The sequence below is a fragment of the Scyliorhinus canicula genome, chromosome 5 (genome assembly GCF_902713615.1).
Source record: "Scyliorhinus canicula chromosome 5, sScyCan1.1, whole genome shotgun sequence".
Lineage (NCBI taxonomy): Eukaryota > Metazoa > Chordata > Chondrichthyes > Carcharhiniformes > Scyliorhinidae > Scyliorhinus > Scyliorhinus canicula.
The window spans coordinates 112,320,417-112,338,147 of record NC_052150.1 but is presented as its reverse complement, the minus strand read 5'-3'; the positions used below and the strand labels follow the sequence as shown (position 1 = coordinate 112,338,147).

The 17,731-nt window shown below is 43.1% G+C and overlaps 1 protein-coding gene across 1 annotated transcript; it reads right to left on the bottom strand.

Moving 5' to 3' along the window:
* Nucleotides 1-581: 581 nt before the first annotated feature.
* LOC119966189 (cytochrome c oxidase subunit NDUFA4-like) lies at nucleotides 582-17,310 on the bottom strand. Its single transcript, XM_038797504.1, has 4 exons — nucleotides 17,029-17,310; nucleotides 4,205-4,293; nucleotides 1,348-1,408; nucleotides 582-1,168 (listed from the first exon to the last, which is right to left on the bottom strand). Exons 1-4 carry the CDS (start codon nucleotides 17,068-17,070, stop codon nucleotides 1,112-1,114), a joined length of 249 nt encoding a protein of 82 aa, XP_038653432.1. The 5' UTR covers nucleotides 17,071-17,310; the 3' UTR covers nucleotides 582-1,111.
* Between the last annotated feature and the right edge of the window lie 421 nt (nucleotides 17,311-17,731).

The window sequence follows — 17,731 nt, the reverse complement described above, 5'->3', positions numbered from 1 at the left end:
AGTCTTGCCTCTACTGCATCCTCCAGATTCAATGGGAGGACTATCAAACATATGCTGGTGTCCTTCTCGAAGACAGCTCCACAAGCATTCAGGCAAAAATCCTGCAAAATTAACTTTTGTGGACTGGTTACTACGCCCAGATGGCAGAAAGCCACCCCTTACCAGGTCCTTTTTCTCAACTCAAATGGCCAACATCCAGGGTCAGAGACATAGTGAAGCTCTCACTCAAGCACTGCAGCATTGACATTAAATGACAGGGACGAGCTTGCTGCGAAACATTTAAAATGGCAGTAACCTATCCATGAAACTGCATCGTGATTGGAGTCATAAGGTCTTAATGATGAGGGAGAGCAGAGGCAGTAAAGAAAGAAAAAGGAAGAAAATCCTGCACTCCAGATTCCACTACATTTTGGGACCTTGTCCCATGTGCCAGGAAAAAAGATGCTCGAGAGTTATCCTGTACAGCACGAAGACTGAAAATTGCACCCTCGAGTAAAGCGATCCTCAAATTAAGGGACAGTCAATCACGACGACTTGCAACTATTTAACTCTTCCTGCAGGTTAAATAACTCAAGGGCAAATTCATGATGATATGTATTTTATTTAGTCTGTGGCTCAATTACATTGTAATATTTCATACTTTCATGCATATTCCCATGGACTTAGATTTACATGGTACAATTTACAGCCTGGAGTTTAGATGCTGTAAATCATATTTTTGTTTACATGAACTTAAAAACCTATGATTCTTTAACTTCCATAATTTGAATTACTAGTAATCTATAAATTACCACTTAATTCAGATAAATACGTCTCTTTTTTCTACGCAAAATTACGTTCCGAAAGGAGAGTGTTATCAAGGATAATTTTAAAGTTTTATTGACATGATTGATCCATATAACATATGGGCAATAAGCACATTATCAGAACAGGATTTTTTGTGTTTCAAAAATCAAAGTTAGTATAAAGCAGATTACCAATTACACTTGTTAATATCAAAAGAAGAACCCATGATTAATCAATGTAATCACTAAGGACACAATGTGTCGTGCATTGAGCTTTCAAAAATCTTTGGAATTTCAGCAAAGGCATGTGGCATTTTGGTAACCGTTCAGAAGTCGGGACCATTTTTCTGCAGTTGTTTGTAATCCGTGTTGACGGCAACAAACTGTCAAAGTAAGAATAAAACAATCAGCAGGCATATTTCTCAATCATTTCACAGTTCATGTATTATGTTATGACTATTGCTGTATTATTTTGTTTTCTTAAATGCATGAGAAGTAATTTTGATTCCAACAGTGCAACTTTAAATGTTGTTTTCAACAAATCCTCCCTCCACCAAGTTACCTTGTATTGACGATTATAACCCAATTTCGTCCACGGCTCAGGGTTCTTTTTTTTATCCCAGCTGAAAAAAAAAGGAAAATATACAATTAGACAGAATCATAAGCACAGGAGACTTTTCAGCCATCATGATTGTGCCAGATCTTTGAAAGAGATGTCCAAATAGTCCCACTTCCCTGTTCATTCCCCATAGTCCGATAAATGTCTAAAATCTATTGTTGAATGTGGCTTCACCATTTCTTCAGATAGTTATTTGCTGTTAAAACTTTTTCCTCTATTCTTATTTTTTTTAATGTAAAATTTTTTTTTTTTTAGAGTACCCAATTCATTTTTTATTTTCCAATTAAGGGGCAATCTAGTGTGGCCAATCCACCTAGCCTGCACATCTTTGGGTTGTGGGGGTGAAACCCAGGAGAATGTGCAAACTCCACATGGACAGTGACCCAGAGCCAGGATCGAACCTGGGACCTCGGCGCCGTGAGACAGCAGTGCTAACCACTGCACCACCGTTTTGCCCTAATGTATGCATTCACAGGATTTGGAGTCAGATGCAAGTCCAGCATTAACTAACTATCCTCTGGCTACCCATGAGAAAGTGGTGGCGAGTTGCTTTTTTGAGCTACTGCGGAATGTGTGAAAGCACTCTTGTTGTATGGGCTGGGGTGGTGGGCAGCACAGATAATGTTTCAAAACTAGCAACCTCTGGACAGAATCCATAATGAATTTAAGATCTTGTTGGTTTTCGGAAAAAAAAAGTCCTGTGGCATTTTACAGTATCTGCATTAAAGATGAAGATTGACTGCAGTCAGACTGAAGCTGGAGTGCACTTTGGTAAGGCCACAACTTTAAAAAAGATGTTCACTTGTGGGTCACTGGAGCACAAGAGAAACATTCAGTCTGGATGCTGTGCAGAGAAGCGCAACTCCCCAAACTTTGCAAGCCAATTTGGGCAGGGTCAAAGGTCGCTTCAACCATTCGGAGCATGGGAAATGACCAGTGTGCAAAGTGGATAACTACTAGGCATGACATGGATGCAACAACTTACCAAACAAGCCAATAAGCTTTTGTCACTCATTTAACAGCACAAAAATTCTTGCATGGTCTAATGTTCAGTTTTCACATAGCTGAATTTGAGGTACTGTACTTGTATAAGTATTTTGACTCCACAACATTGAAAGGTTGGGTATATGTCCGAGTTAATGTACACAACTTAGATGGGAGGACTTGTAGGTGGTGGTATTCTATGTGTTGACTACCCGAGGTGATGTAGATCGTGGGTTTGGAAGATGCTGTAAAAGAAGCCTTTGATGGGTTGCTGCAGTGTCTTGTACATTGTATACCATTGGTGGAATAAATATTGAAGATGATGGATGGGTGCAAATAAAGTGGGCTGCTTTATCATGACTGATGTTGAAGCTGCACTTATCGAGGCAAGTGGAGAATATTCCATCACGTTCTGAACTTGTGCCTGATAGATGGTGGAAAAGCTTCGGAGAGTCAGGAGGCAAGTCACTTTCCACAGAGTCTCTGACCTGCTCGTTTAGCCAAAGTATTTATCTGGCTGATTAAATCACGTTTTTGGTGATTCATGGAGTTTTCTCCCCGTGTCTGTGTGGATTTCCTCCGGGTGCTCCGGTTTCCTCCTACAGTCCAAACATATGCAGGTTGTAAATTGCCCCTCGGTTTCCAAAAGTTAGGTAGGGGTACAGGGTTAAGGGGATAGGGTGCAGAATTGTGGGTAGATAGGATGCTCTTTCAGAGGGTTGCGGCAGACTCGAAGGGCCGAATGGTCTCCTTCTACACTGTAGGAATTCTATGTTCTATGATTCCTATGATATTGCTGATGGGTGATTTCGCAAAGGCAATGCCATTAAATGTCATGGGGAGTTGATTAAAATATCTCTTGAAGGTGATCACTACTGATACTCAGAAGTGCAAATGCTATTTTCCACTTATCAACCCAAGTCTGCGTGTTGTTCAGGTCTTGTTGCACGGCACAGGGCTGCTTCTTTGTCTGTGGAATTGCAAATGGAACATTGCACAATCATCAGTGAGAAACCCACTTCTGATCTTATGATACTGCCCCGAGAAACTCCTGCAGCAATATCATGAGGCCAAGATGATTCACAACTGTGTTCATGTTTCCTTTGGTGCTTTCACCAATTAATACAAATCTGGTGTCCTTTGGTTATTGACCCTTCTTACATTGGAAACCATTTCCCCTTCTTTACCCAATCAAAACCCTTCTTGATTTTAAAAGCCTTCATCAAATCCCCTCTTAACCTTGTCTGCTAGTTTCTCTAATCTCTACAAGGAACTCTTTCATCCCAGGTGCCATTCTATTGAATTTCCTCATTGTCTAGCTCTTTCAGCGGAGTGGGTAGCACCCCTGCCTCTGAGCTAGAGGTTCCGGCTTCGAGTCCCACCCCCAGACTTGATGGCCAAGGAAGGTGCATTCATCAGGTGGTCAAACAGGCCGAGTGTCAACCTCAAATCCTTCCAAACACATGAATGGCTGGTGCCAAGACCGCAAGAGACTCCTGGTCAGCCATGCTCGATGTGGAATGGCACCCCTGAACTGTGATGCCCTGCCGACAGACGAGTGAACTGTTCCGGGAGTTACTATCTATGAAAACAGACAAAAAGATTGCCCTAGTAGTGCATCACGAGATGCGGGAAGAGAATTGGAATGGACACATCGGAGGTCTTGACATCCTTCCTAAAGCGTGGTTCCCAGAATTGGACATAATGTTCTAGGGAGGCCTAACCAGTGTTTCCTAAACCTTTAGTGTGACTTCCTTGGGTTCTCATTTATAAAGCCATAAAATATAGAAGTAACAAACTAGATTACTTCACATACCAGACATCAGGGCTAAACATCGCCAGACGTGACAGGTATAGCCCAGCACCAGCAGCTCCAAGTCCAATGAAGAAGAAGAGAGGAATCAACTAAAGTAACAAAAAGTAGATAGCTATTATGTTTCTCTCTGGTAAAATAACAATTTGAAAAACAATTCTTTGAACAAATAATATTGTTTATACTTTACTATTGAAATAAATCCCATTTTCAGCAGTTTTTGAAACAATGTATTAGAGCAATAGTAAATGATACTTCCAATTTGAGAGTGCTGATGGAAACAAACTCCTTTTCCAATAGTTATGTAATCTTGCACATGAATACAGAACCCCATACAACCCCGAGCTCAGAATCCTCCAGTCTACCTTCCCCAATAGAACAAAGAACAAAGAAAATTACAGTACAGGAACAGGCCCTTCGGCCCTCCCAGCCTGCGCTGATCCAGATCCTTTATCTAAACCTGTTGCCTATTTTCCAAGGACTAGTTCTCTCTGTTCCCCATCCATTCATATATCTGTCCAGATGCATCTTAAATGATGCTATCGTGCCCACGTCTACCACCTCCGCTGGCAAAGCGTTCCAGGCACCCACCACCCTCTGCGTAAAAAACTTTCCACGCACATCTCCCTTAAACTTTCCCCCACTCGCCTTGAAATCGTGACTCCTTGTAATTGACACCTCCACTCTTGGGAAAAGCTTGTTGCTATCCACCCTGTCCATACATCTCATAATTTTGTAGACCTCACCCTCAACCTCTGTCTTTCCAATGAAAACAATCCTAATCTACTCAACCTTTCTTCATAGCTAGCACCCTCCATACCAGGCAACATCCTGGTGAACCTCCTCTGCACCCTCTCTAAAGCATCCACATCCTTCTGGTAATGTGGCGACCAGAACAGCATGCAGTATTCCAAATGTGACCTAACCAAAGTCCTATACAACTGTAACATGACCCGCCGACTCTTGTACTCAATACCCGTCCGATGAAGGCAAGCATGCTGTATGCCTTCTTGACCACTATCGACCTGCATTGCCACCTTCAGGGTACAATGGACCTGAACTCCCAGATCTCTCTGTACATCAATTTTCCCCAGGACTCTTCCATTGACCATATCGTCTGCTCTTGAGTTACATCTTCCAAAATGCATCACCTCGCATTTGCCTGGATTGAACTCCATCTGCCATTTCTCTGCCCAACTCTCCAATCTAACAGTATTTTGCTGTGTTCTCTGACAGTCCTCCTCACTATCTGCAACTCCACCAATCTTAGTATCATCTACAAACTTGCTCATCAGACCACTTATACCTTCCTCCAGATCATTTATGTATATCACAAACAACAGTGGTCCGAGCAGGGAGAGACACTCCCTTCCACCACTACTCTCTGTCTCCTGTTGCCCAGCCAGTTCTTTATCCATCTAGCTTGTACACCCTGAACTCCATACGACTTCACTTTTTCCATCAACCTGCCATGGGAAACTTTATCAAATGCTTTACTGAAGTCCATGTATATGACATCTACAGCCCTTCCCTCATAAATTAACTTTGTCACTTCCTCAAAGAATTCTATTAGGTTTGTAAGACATGACCTTCCCTGCACAAAACCATGCTGCTCATCACTGATAAGTCTATTTTCTTCCAAATGTGAATAGATCCTATCCCTCAGTATCTTCTCCAACAGTTTGCCTACTACTGACGTCAAGCTCACAGGTCTACAATTCCCTGGATTATCCCTGCTACCCTTCTTAAACAAAGGGACAACATTAACAATTATCCAGTCCTCCGGGACCTCACCCGTGCTCAAGGATGCTGCAAAGATATCTGTTAAGGCCCCAGCATTTTGACCCTTGCTTCCCTCAGTAACCTGGGATAGATCCCATCCGGTCCTGGGGACTTGTCCACCTTAATGCCTTTTAGAATTCCCAAAACCTCCCCCTTCCTTATGCCAACATGACATAGAGTATTTAAACATCCACCCCTAGCCTCAACATCCGTCATGTCCCTCTCCTTGGTGAATACCGATGCAAAGTACTCATTAAGAATCTCACTCATTTCCTCTGACTCCACACAAAAATTCCCTCTTTTGTCTTTGAGTGGGCCAATCCTTTCTCTACTTACCCTCTTGCTCCTTATATACAAATAAAAGGCTTTGGGATTTTCCTTAACCCTGTTAGCGAAAGCTATTTCATGACCCCTTTTAGCCCTCTTTATTGCGCGTTTGAGATTTGTCCTACTTTCCCGATATTCCTCCAAAGCTTCATCAGTTTTGATTCACCTCGATGTTTTGTATGCTTCCTTTTTCATTTTAGCTAGTCTCACAATTCTACCAGTCATCCATGGTTCCCTAATCTTGCCATTTCTATCTCTCATTTTCACCCTGCACTCGAATCAACCTTTCCTTAAAAGACTCCCACATGTCAAATGTGGATTTACCCTTAAACAGCTGATCCCAATCCACATTCCCTAGCTCCTGCCGAATTTTGTTATATAGTTGGCCTTTCCCCAATTTAGCACTCTTCCTTTAGGACCACTCTCGTCTTTGTCTATGAGTATTCTAAAACTTATGGAATTGTGATCACTATTCCCAAAGTAATCGCCAACTGAACCGTCAACCACCTGGCCGGGATCATTCCCCAATACCAGGTCCAGTGTGGCCCTTCCCAAGTTGGACTATTTACATACTGCTCTAAAAAACTCTCCTGGATGCTCCTTACAAATTCTGCTCCATCTACGCCTCCAACACTACACGAGTCCCATTCAATGTTGGGGAAGTTAAAATCTCCCATCACAACCACCCTATTGCTCCTACATTGTTCTATAATCTGTCTACATATTTGTCCCTCTACTTCACGCTCGCTTTTGGGAGGCCTATAGTAAAGTCCCAACAATGTTACTGCACCCTTGCTATTTCTTAGCTCTATCCATATTGCCCCAGTGCTCGAATCCTCCATCGTGCCCTCCTTAATCACAGCTGTGATATCATCTCTGACCAGTAATGCAACTCCTCCACCCCTTTTACCTCCTTCTCTATCCCTCCTGAAGCATCTATACCCTGGGATATTTAGTTGCCAGTCTTGCCGATCCCTCAACCAAGTCTCAGTAATACCAATAACATCATATCCCCAGGGACTAATCCAAGCCCTAAATTCTAAGCCCCAAGCCTTACCTGCTACACTTCTCACATTAAAACAAATGCACTGCAGACCACCTGTCCCTTTGCGATCATCATCTCTTCCGTCTACTCTTCCCCTTAGTCACATTGAGTTTATTATCCAGTACCTTACTGGCTTTAGTTGCTGCCTCTTTACTGACCTCTTAACTTCCTAATCTGGTTCCCATCCCATGCCACATTAGTTTAAAACCTCCCCAACAGTGTTAGCAAAAGCATCCCCCCCAAGGACATTGGTTCCAGTCCTGCCTAGGTGTAGACCATCCGATTTGTAACGGTCCCACCGCCCCCAGAACCGGTTCCAATGTCCCAAAAGTCTGAACCCCTCCCTCCTGCACCATCTCTCAAGCCACGTATTCATTCTGACTATTCTTACCCATTTGAAAATGAAATTGAATTATGCTTATGCTTTTTATGCCATTTATGCTTACCCTCAGATCCCGGTCAGCTAGCCAATCTTCTATCCAATTTCTAACTTCTATCTTTGTTCTCCCAAAGTCAATCTCACCAAGCCTCATTGTACCAGTAGAAATTACTCATTTGTTTAAAGTATTATTTCACAACTTTTCTTGTCCCTGCTATTGTTCCAGTAAATATTGACCGTACATGCTCCTCAACATTAATGGCTGGATTTAAAAGTCCGACTATTTAAGAAAGACTGTAGGGATAATCCAGGGAACTACAGACCAATGAGTCTCACATCAGGGAAACTACTGGAGAAAATTCTGAAGGAGAGAATCTATCTCCGCTTGGAGGGGCATGGTTTGATCAGGAATAGTCAACATGGCTTTGTCAGAGGGAGATCATGCCTTTGAGCATGCGATTAAGTGTGTAGATGAGGGTAGTGCAGTTGATGTAGTTTACATAGATTTCAGCAAAGCATTTGACAAAGTCCCATGCAAGACTTATAAAGATGTCAAACGCACATGGGATACAGGGGAACTTGATACGATAGATTCAAATCTGGCTGAGCTGTAGGAAACAGAGGGTGATGACAGACGGCTGCTTTAGTGACTGGAAGCCAGTGTCCATTGGTGTACCACAGGAATCTATGCCAGGTCCCCTATTATTCATTCAGCAGCAGGGATGTTTTGCTGCAATTAAACTGTGCCTTGGTGAGGTTACACCTGCAATAATGTGTGCAATTTTGATCTCCTTATCTGAGGAAGGATGTTTTTGCTATAGAGGGAACACAATGAAGGTTTACCAGACTAATTCCAGAGATGGCAGGATTGGCATACGAGGGGTGATTGAGTTGGTTCGGATTATATTCACTGAAGTTCAGAAGAACCTATAGAAACCTATAAAATTCAAACAGGACTAGACGGGGTAGATGCAGGAAGGATGTTTCCGATGGTGGCAATATCCAGACCAGGGGTCATTGTCTAAGGATACAGGTAAACCATTTTGGACTGAGACGAGGGGAAATTTCTACACCCAGCAAGTGGTGAACTTGTGGAATTCTCTACCACAGAAATCAGTTGAGGCCAAAACATGGTATGTGTTTTCAAGGAGTTAGATATAGTTGTTGGGGCAAAGGATATTGGGGGGGGGGCAGAAACAGGTTACAGATATCAGCCATTATCATAATGTTTGGCGGAGCAGGCTCTAAGGGCTGAATGGCCTACTCCTGCTGCTGTCCATAACCATCAACAGCTTTAACAAAAGATGTATAAAATTCATATGCATTACAAATGCAAAGTTTATAAGGTTCTTCATTTTGGGACTGTCTCTTTAATTCCAGGATAAATGGAGAAGACTCATAGGATGCATTCGGGACAATTTCGAAGAACAGTACGATCCAATGCCAGCTAGGGAACAGACTATTTTAGGCCTGGTAATGTGGAATGAGACAGGTTATCTTATTATTGTGAAAGGTTGAACAGGCTGGGCCTATACCCATTGGGGTCTAGAAGAATGAGAGGTGAAGAGACTTGACAAGTCCAGAACTGGAGGGCACAGTTTAAAAATTAGCCGTCTCCCATTTAAGACTCAGATGAGCATAATTTTTTTCTTTCATTCAGAGGGTTGAACTGTTTTTCACAGAGAGCATTGGAGGTTGGGTCAATGAATAAAGGCCGAGTTTGATTTTTATTCAACAGAAGGATCCAAGGGTTATGGGGGGGTTGGGCAGGAGGGTGGAATTGAGGTCCCGTGATCACATTATATGGCAGAAGTGTCTTGAAGAGGTGAATGGCCCTATCCTGCTCAGAATCCCAGTTTCTTGTATTTCTAGCTATATCACACTCATGAGAAGTTTATAAATATAATGATCTTTATTCTCACAAGTAAGCTTACATTAACACTGCAATGAAGTTACTGTGAAAAGCCCCGAGTGGCCACATTCCTACTTGAAGGCAAGAAGTAGGGGTGACCTTGGCAAGATGTTCGTCTTCATCGATGACATGTTGAAGGCTGCGAAGAAGATGTTGCAGTTTCTCCGCTCCGGGAAAGTACTGGACGACAAAGGGTACTCTGTCGGTTGTGTCCCGTGTTTGTCTTCTGAGGAGATCGGTGCGTTTTTTGCTGTGGCGCGTTGAAACTGTCGATCGATGAGTCGAGCATCACGTCCCCGTCATACGAAGGCATCTTTCAGCGTCTGTAGATGTCTGTTATGCTCCTCCTTGTCTGAGCAGATCTGGTGTATACTGAGGGCTAATCCATAGGGATGGCTTCTTTAATGTGTTTAGGGTGGAAGCTGGAGAAGTGGAGCATCGTGAGGTTATTCGTGGGCTTGCGGTAAAGCGAAGTACTGAGGTGACTGCCCTTGATGGAGACGAGTGTGTCCAAGAATGCAACCGATTCTGGAGAGTCGTCCATAGTGAGTCTGATGGTGGGTTGGAACTTATTGATGTCATGTCATCGTGTAGTCGTTTCAGTGATTCTTTGCTGTGGGTCCAAAGGAAGAAAATGTCATCGATGTAACTGGTGTATAATGTTGATTGAAGGTCCTGAGCGGTGAGGTCTTGTTCAAACTTGTGCATGAAGAAGATGTTGGCGTATTGAGGTGTGAATTCAGTCCCCATGGCTGTTCCTAGTGTCTGGATGAAGAACTTGTTGTCGAAAGTGAAGACGATGCGATCCAGAATGAAGCAGATGAGTTGCAGAATTGCATCTGGAGATTGGCAGTTGTCGGTGTTGAGTACTGAGGCTGTTGCAGCAATGCCATCGTCATGGGGGATGCTGGTGTAGAGTGCCGAGACATCCATTGTGACGAGGAATGTTCCTGGGTCAACTGGTCCATGGGTGCTTAGTTTCTGTAGGAAGTCCGTCATGTCGCGACAGAAGCCCAGCGTACCTTGTACGATGGGTTTCAAGATGCCCTCGATGTAGCCAGAGATTTTCTCACACAGGGTCCTATTGCCTGAAACGATAGGACAGCCTGGTGTGTTGGCCTTGTCTATTTTCGGGAGGCAGTAGAGATCTCCAATGTGGGGAATACGTGGGATGAGAGCACGTAGGGTGCTCTGAAGGTCTGGATCCATGGTCTTGATCAGTCTGTTGAGTTGGCGGATGTGTTCCTTGGTCGGATCTGCAGGTAACTATCTGTAGTGTTCCTGGTTGTTGAGTTGTCGGTATACTTCTTTGCAGTAGTCTGTTCTGTTCAGTATGACGGTGGCTCCTCCTTTGTCTGCTGGTTTGATGACGATGTTGCGGTTGGCCTCGAGAGCGCGGATGGCGTTGCGTTGTGCTTGGGTGACGTTCAGGGATGTCTTGTGAATGCAACTGATGAATCTGGCATTGATGTGACTCCCGATGGCTTGAGCATACATGTCGGGTCTAGGGCAGCGGCCTTCCAGCGGGGTCCAGTTCGACTCTTTCCTCTTCGGTTACCGCACCGCAGATCTTGGTCTGCTGTTCTGGCTCGTTGGTAGTCTCCTTGGGTTCGCTGTTGGCCTCTTGGGGTCTGTGGAAAAATTCCCGGAGCCTCATTCACCTGATGAATTCCTCAGTGTCTGCTGCGAGACTGATGGGGTCAATTTTGGTGGTGGTGCAGAAATTGAGCCCTCTGCCGAGGACTTCGATTTTGTCTGGTTGAAGGGTGTAGTCCGACAAGTTGACAATAGATTTCCCTGTATTGTTTTCTACTCTGGTAGCAGGGGAGGCTTGGTTGCTGCTGGTGGTGATGCCAAGTTTCTTAAGCCTCCTGTTCTTGGTATACATATAGGTGGCATAGTACCATTGTCTCATCAGTTTGGCGGTGTTCCGCAGCTGGTCTGATGCGTCCTGAGCACGAGTTGAGAATATGGCCTCTATCTTGGTTTCCAGGTTCCGTCGTCTGCTGTAGAACTGGCGTGCGGCTGGTGTGTCCAGATGCGCGATCATCCTGGAGATCCTCTCCACTTTGAGCCGGCAGTTTGTGGTGTCGATGGTAGCCATGATGTGGAGATGCTGGCGTTGGACTGGGATGAGCACAGTAAGAAGTCTTACAACACCAGGTTAAAGTCCAACAGGTTTGTTTCAAACACTAGCTTTTGGAGCACTGCTTCTTCCTCGGGTGAATGAAGAGGTATGTTCCAGAAACATAAGACAAATTCAAAGAAACCAGACAATGCTTAGAATGCGAGCATTTGCAGGTAATCAAGTCTTTACCGATCCAGAGATAGGGGTAACCCCAGGTTGAAGAGGTGTGAATTGTCTCAAGCCAGGATTAGGGTTTCGCAAGCCCAGGCCAGATGGTGGGGGATGAATGTAATGCGACATGAATCCCAGGTCCCGGCTGAGGCCGCACTCATGTGTGCTCACCCGGAGATCAGAGGCTGAATGCCCTCAACTGCTGAAGTGTTCCCCGACTAGAAGGGAACATTCCTGCCTGGTGATAGTTGCGCGATGTCCGTTCATTCGTTGTCGCAGCGTCTGCATGGTCTTGCCAATGTACCACGCTTCGGGACATCCTTTCCTGCAGCGTATGAGCCAGGATTCCATTCTGGGATCTTCCCACACAGTTATAACATCCAACTGGGATTGTAACAGCTTCCTCATTTCCTGGCTGAATAATCTGTTTAATTTTAACATATTGCCCCTTTGTTTCAGCTGGAGAAGTTGGTTTCTCATTCTATCAAATTATTTTACCACTTTAAACAGATCAAATAATCTTGATCAGATTATCCCTAAAATTTCTATATTCAAGGCACAAGACAAGTTTTTGCAACCAAGTCCCACTTTCATTCTGTTGAACCTATGTACCTCTACTCCTGGGCCAGAATATCACAGAATTGTTATGGCCGCCATTTGGCCCATCGTGTTTCTCCTGCCACTTCAAATCAGCAATTCACTTAGTGCTATTCTCTCACTTTCTCCCCATAACTCAGCACATTGTTACTTTTCAAATAACAGTCTAATTCTCTTTATAATGCCTCAATTGAATCTACTTGAACCATACTCACATAGTGAACTGGAGATCTTAACCACACCCTGCATATCACTTTTGCTTCTTTTTCCAATTACTTTACATTCAAGGCTTTTCATTCCTATCCTTAAAACGTTGGGAATAGGGTTTCCCTACCTACCCTGTCCAAATGCCTGATGATTTGGATAGTTCCAATAAATTTCTTCTCAACCTTCTTATCTCCAAAGAAAACAGCCCTAACATCTCCAAACTATCTTCAATAACAGAAGTTCCACATCGCTTGTCAATCTCTTCTGCACTCTCTCCAATGCCTTCACAAAAGTGCAGCACCAGAACTGGATGCAATGCTGCAGTTGAGGCTGAAATAGTGCCTTGTACAAGTTCAACATAATCTCCTTGCCCCAATAAATAAAACCTTGTAAAACGTATGCCTTATTAACCACTCTCTCAACACGTCCGGTCACATCAGTGACTGATGAACATACACCCAAGTCCTTCTCCTCCTGCACCAGCTTTATAATTGTACTCTTCAATTTATATTGTCTCTCCTTGTTCTTCTTACCAAAATTAATCACTTCATATATCTTTGCATTGACCCCCATCTGTCATCCATTTCACCAATGTCCTTTGAAGTTCTACCCTATCATCCACAGTTCACAATGCTTCTAAATTTCATGTCGCCTGCAAATTTGGAAACTGCACCCTGTACACCAAGGTCTAGATCATTAATATACATCAGGAAAAGCAAAGATCCCTGGGAAATCCACTATAAACCTTCTTTCAGTCCAAAAAAAAACTTACTGATCACTGCTCTCTGTTTCCGTCGCAGTCAACTTCATATCTATGCGGTCCTTTTTGTCCCACGAGTTATAACTTTGCTCACAAATTTGTTGTGGCACTGTATCAAATGCTTTTTGGAATCTGTGCATTTTACGATTACCTTCTCAAGGCCAATGCTAGCCTAACCAGCGACACACATGTCCCATGAAATAATTTTTAAAAAACCACACCTAGAGCATTTCCCCCATCAACCCTCTTTATTTCCTCTTCAGAAAACTCCAGTGTTTACTCCTCAAAAAACTCCAGTAAGTTAAATATGATTTTCCATGCCGAACTACCTTAATTAACCTGCCTGCCCAGGGGATTATTGATTTTGTCCTTAATTATTGCTTCTAGACGTTTCCCCAACACTGAAGGTGAACCGACCTGTAGCTGCTGGGCTTTTCTTTACATCTATTTTTGCAAAAGGGTGTAACTCTGCAGTTTTCCAGTCCTCTGACTGGAAAACCAGCCTTGGCCCCTGATCAGCTTCAGTCAGCCTATCTAACAGCTCCTCTTGATCAATTCTAAACTCTTCTAGTGTCCAAATTATCATCCTTGTTTAATTTTCCAGAATTGAATACTGTACTTCAGATTGCTTCTGAACAAGGCTCTAGACAACTGAAATACAACTTCCTCCCATTTATTTTCCAGCGCCTTGAGATAGTGTGTCCGGAGAACAGAAAAAGGTTGTTTTAAGGTATTTATATTTCGATTGGTAAACATTAGAAATAAGATTTTAATTTTAAGTGGGTTAAATTTAATATTTCTGAGCCAGGAAGGATAAAACCTGTAGTTAGATTCATGCTGGACAATTACGTGTGGGGGTTGGTTTCAATTCCAACTTTGTTTCTATTGTGCATAGAGGGGGTTATGGTATGAAGAGTAAATCGAAGTAGCAGTGGTTACTTAGCAAGGCTGGAAGGGTATTAAAATGTTAGTTTTTAAGTTGGGTTTGTTTGCAGTTGGGGACAGAACACTGTGGAGTGAACATCTCTCAACTCTGCCAGGGAAAAAGACTGGACAAGACAAGGGAGCTAGAAGAAGCAGGCTCCCTAAGGAATCAGATAGAATTGAGATAATGAGGGGATTGGGACATAAATAATGTCTGGAGACTAAAGAGAACAGAAACTAAGGTATTGTGGAGGAGAATTGAAGTGTAAAGTAAACAATGTGTTTAAGAGGGAAAACAGACTTTGGAGGTAAATATAAAGTTTGATGCTATCTTAATCAAATCTGGAAATCAATAGTTAAAGCAATTGTGAACAATTTGTACAACAGTCAAGACAAAGAAATCCTAAAGGGGGAGTGGTAAAACCTGGATATTACATTTGTTGTAAATGTGGAGCTGAAGCTTTGTTTACAAGAGTCAATTGGAAAACATGGACTGGAGTTTGGAATTCAAACATCTAATGGAAAGCATTATTGCAAAATACATTTTTAAAATGTGTATTCTGGTAATGGAGTTTGGAAACACATGTGACAATCAACTGGGGGCAGGAGGGGGAAGAAATCCAGACATTCACTGGAGGTTAAGAGTGGAGAGCATATTGGACCATAGCCATCTTTTGTGTTTAAGGGGATGTTGTGTTACTGAGACAGTTGTAGTTTAAGATATACTTTGTAATCGTTGTCAATACAAAATCTGTTGTTAACCTTGTTAAGATAAGAGTGGAGTAAAGGAGTATTGTATAACAAACTAATTTGTTTATTTGTTTAATATATTTTCATTTTGTTTGTAAAACTAATCAAGTCCTGTGACTCTCTGTTCATCCATGTTTTACAAAAAAAATGTTATGATAGCTTAAGCCAGGGTTCCATTATGGAATCTTCTCATTCAGTTATAACATCAACTGGGTTTGTAACAAGAGGAACATTCCTTCGGCCTTCTTCAATTACTTGGGGGTCACCCAAATATTTGCTCCTCCAGAATTTAGTTTCAAATCATTTATAAAAATACTTTTAATGATATTTACTTGTTTTATGTGTACTTGTAGTTCAATGTGGTACCTAAACATTTACAAAATATTTAGATTTATTTTTCTTTGGTCCAAAGTGGATGATTTCACGCTTGACAACACTCCCAGCTGATGAGTTCTGTGAATTTATTTGAAATTTCCTGCTCCTATCTGCACTTAGTATCACTCCCAACATACTGTCTTCTGCAAACTTGGATGTAAAAATCTCATTTTTTAAATTTACTCTTCGCAAAGTAACAAAGAATGGGTGGGGCAAGTCCTAATCCATCTCCTTGCTTGCTCCAAAAACTAATTCAAATTCAATCCAATTCATGGTCCCCTCAAAAGAGACATGCAAGATCCAAGATGACAAAAACAGACATTACAACTGGAACGCAGGTTTGATCTGATATACAACTCTCTTATTCCTTCATCCAAGTCAGTGATAAACACAGTGAAACGTGAAGGCCCCAGATCCCAGGAGCACAACAGGTTAGCCAGAGTACCTCTAACATAATACTCCTCCTAATAAGCATTGCAAATTGTAAACAGCATTGAGGGAAAAGCAAAGCACTAACATTTCACAATATTTAATAGGGTAGCCAGAAAATACTAAGTGGCTTTTCAGCAAATTTAAAGTCATGATTATCACAGGTGAAAATTTCCAAATTAATGCCATTATGCTAGCTGCCACCATTAGATGCTTTAACAAATAGCACACATATCATAAGTTTTCAGTTTTAACTTGCTGCCCTCTCCCCTATTGTACTATTCTTATCCCACACCAGGGCTCAACTATCACCCATTGCCTACATTGTCATGCCCTAACATCTCCAGTTTAAAATTCCTTCATTTATCTCACCCCTCTCCATACCAACAAACCCTCTCACTACCACCAGCCACCTCCCGAACCCCCAACAAAAGAAAACACCCCATCCCTCTGACTAACTGGATGATTCTCCTTCATGCTAAAATATCCCACATTCTTCCTAAACTCCTCCACTTTACTTTGATCGTTACCACCAAACCTACTCCTTTCGACCACATTTCTGGCAACCCTCTCCCAATATCATTTTCATAATTTTCTATTTTCATTCCAAACTACCAGCGTCCACAGTGTATCTCTGGGTCAATTTATCCCTGTGAAGTGCCATTGGATATTTACAACAGACAAAATAATCCAGATCAGGTTATTCTACCGCCCTTCAACTTCATCGTCCCAGCACTTCTACATATTCCTTGCGATCCCGAAAAAAAATCATCCAAATTGACCCCACCATCCCCTGTTTTTCTACCCAAAGGCGCGATATGCGTGCAAGCTGTTCTGAGTTGCAGTGGTCATGTTGAGGTGACTGGCTCGACTCCAATCACCCTGGGATCTGGGCCTACCTGGCCCTGACCTTGTTGTTTCCCTGCTGTTGGACTTTGCACCTGCCTGCTCCCCTCCACGCAGTGAGGAGATATATATGAGAAAGAAAAAGTCCAAATGTGAAGAAAAGGCATTTGTTCTCAAACAGCGGCTTTTACTCACACTGGGGTGCTTCTTGGCTTGGGTTATCATGAGTCGGAACATTGCTGCGGTCGACGCTGAGCAGTGGCAGCTGCAGCTGTTGTCCTAGAAGTTTGACTCCTTCACTTATCACTACCCCAGGACCCACACCAAGCTGCCCAACACACTGCCCTGCCAAGGGGGTCCAGGTGAGAGAGAATGGGTGCCAAGAAAATTACCCTGACCCAACCCTGAAAAAGATCCAAAAGACACCAGATTTTAATACAATAACATAACCTAACGTGAAAAGGAGGGGGAGGGGTGCGTGTAAAACTGCTGCAGCAGTAATTCAATTCTGCCCGGCAGCTGCCCGTTTGACCCTCAGGGTCCTCCCGGCAATCCAAAAATACCGGTCAGGAGGCGGGGCGGGGGGCGACTCATTGATTGGTCCATCCGCCCTGCGGCCGCGGCCAATCAGGGTTGGTCCTGGCGCAGGGCGGGGCTGGCGGGAAGGGGTGTGTCCTGAAAGGAGAGGGCAACACATTGAGCTTCACAGCTGGTCGTTTTGCATAGGGGGAAGCAGCTGCACAAAACATAACAAGCTTACACCAGTGGTGCAGCCAAAAGAAGGAACTCAACAGAGTGCAGGATCAAAGTTGCATCCTTTGAGTGTTTCGAAGTATCAACAACAGCTTATGTTTACATGCAGCCCCAAATGTATTGGGCTGGAACTTCCGAGCTCCAG

Coding starts and splice junctions, on each gene's coding strand:
- LOC119966189 (XM_038797504.1), bottom strand. CDS start 17,070: ATGTTCCGACTCATGATAACCCAAGCCAAGAAGCACCCCAGT. Junction 4,294..17,028: donor AAGCCAAGAAGCACCCCAGT/GTGAGTAAAAGC, acceptor TTGTTACTTTAG/TTGATTCCTCTCTTCTTCTT. Junction 1,409..4,204: donor ATGTTTAGCCCTGATGTCTG/GTATGTGAAGTA, acceptor TTTTTTTTTCAG/CTGGGATAAAAAAAAGAACC.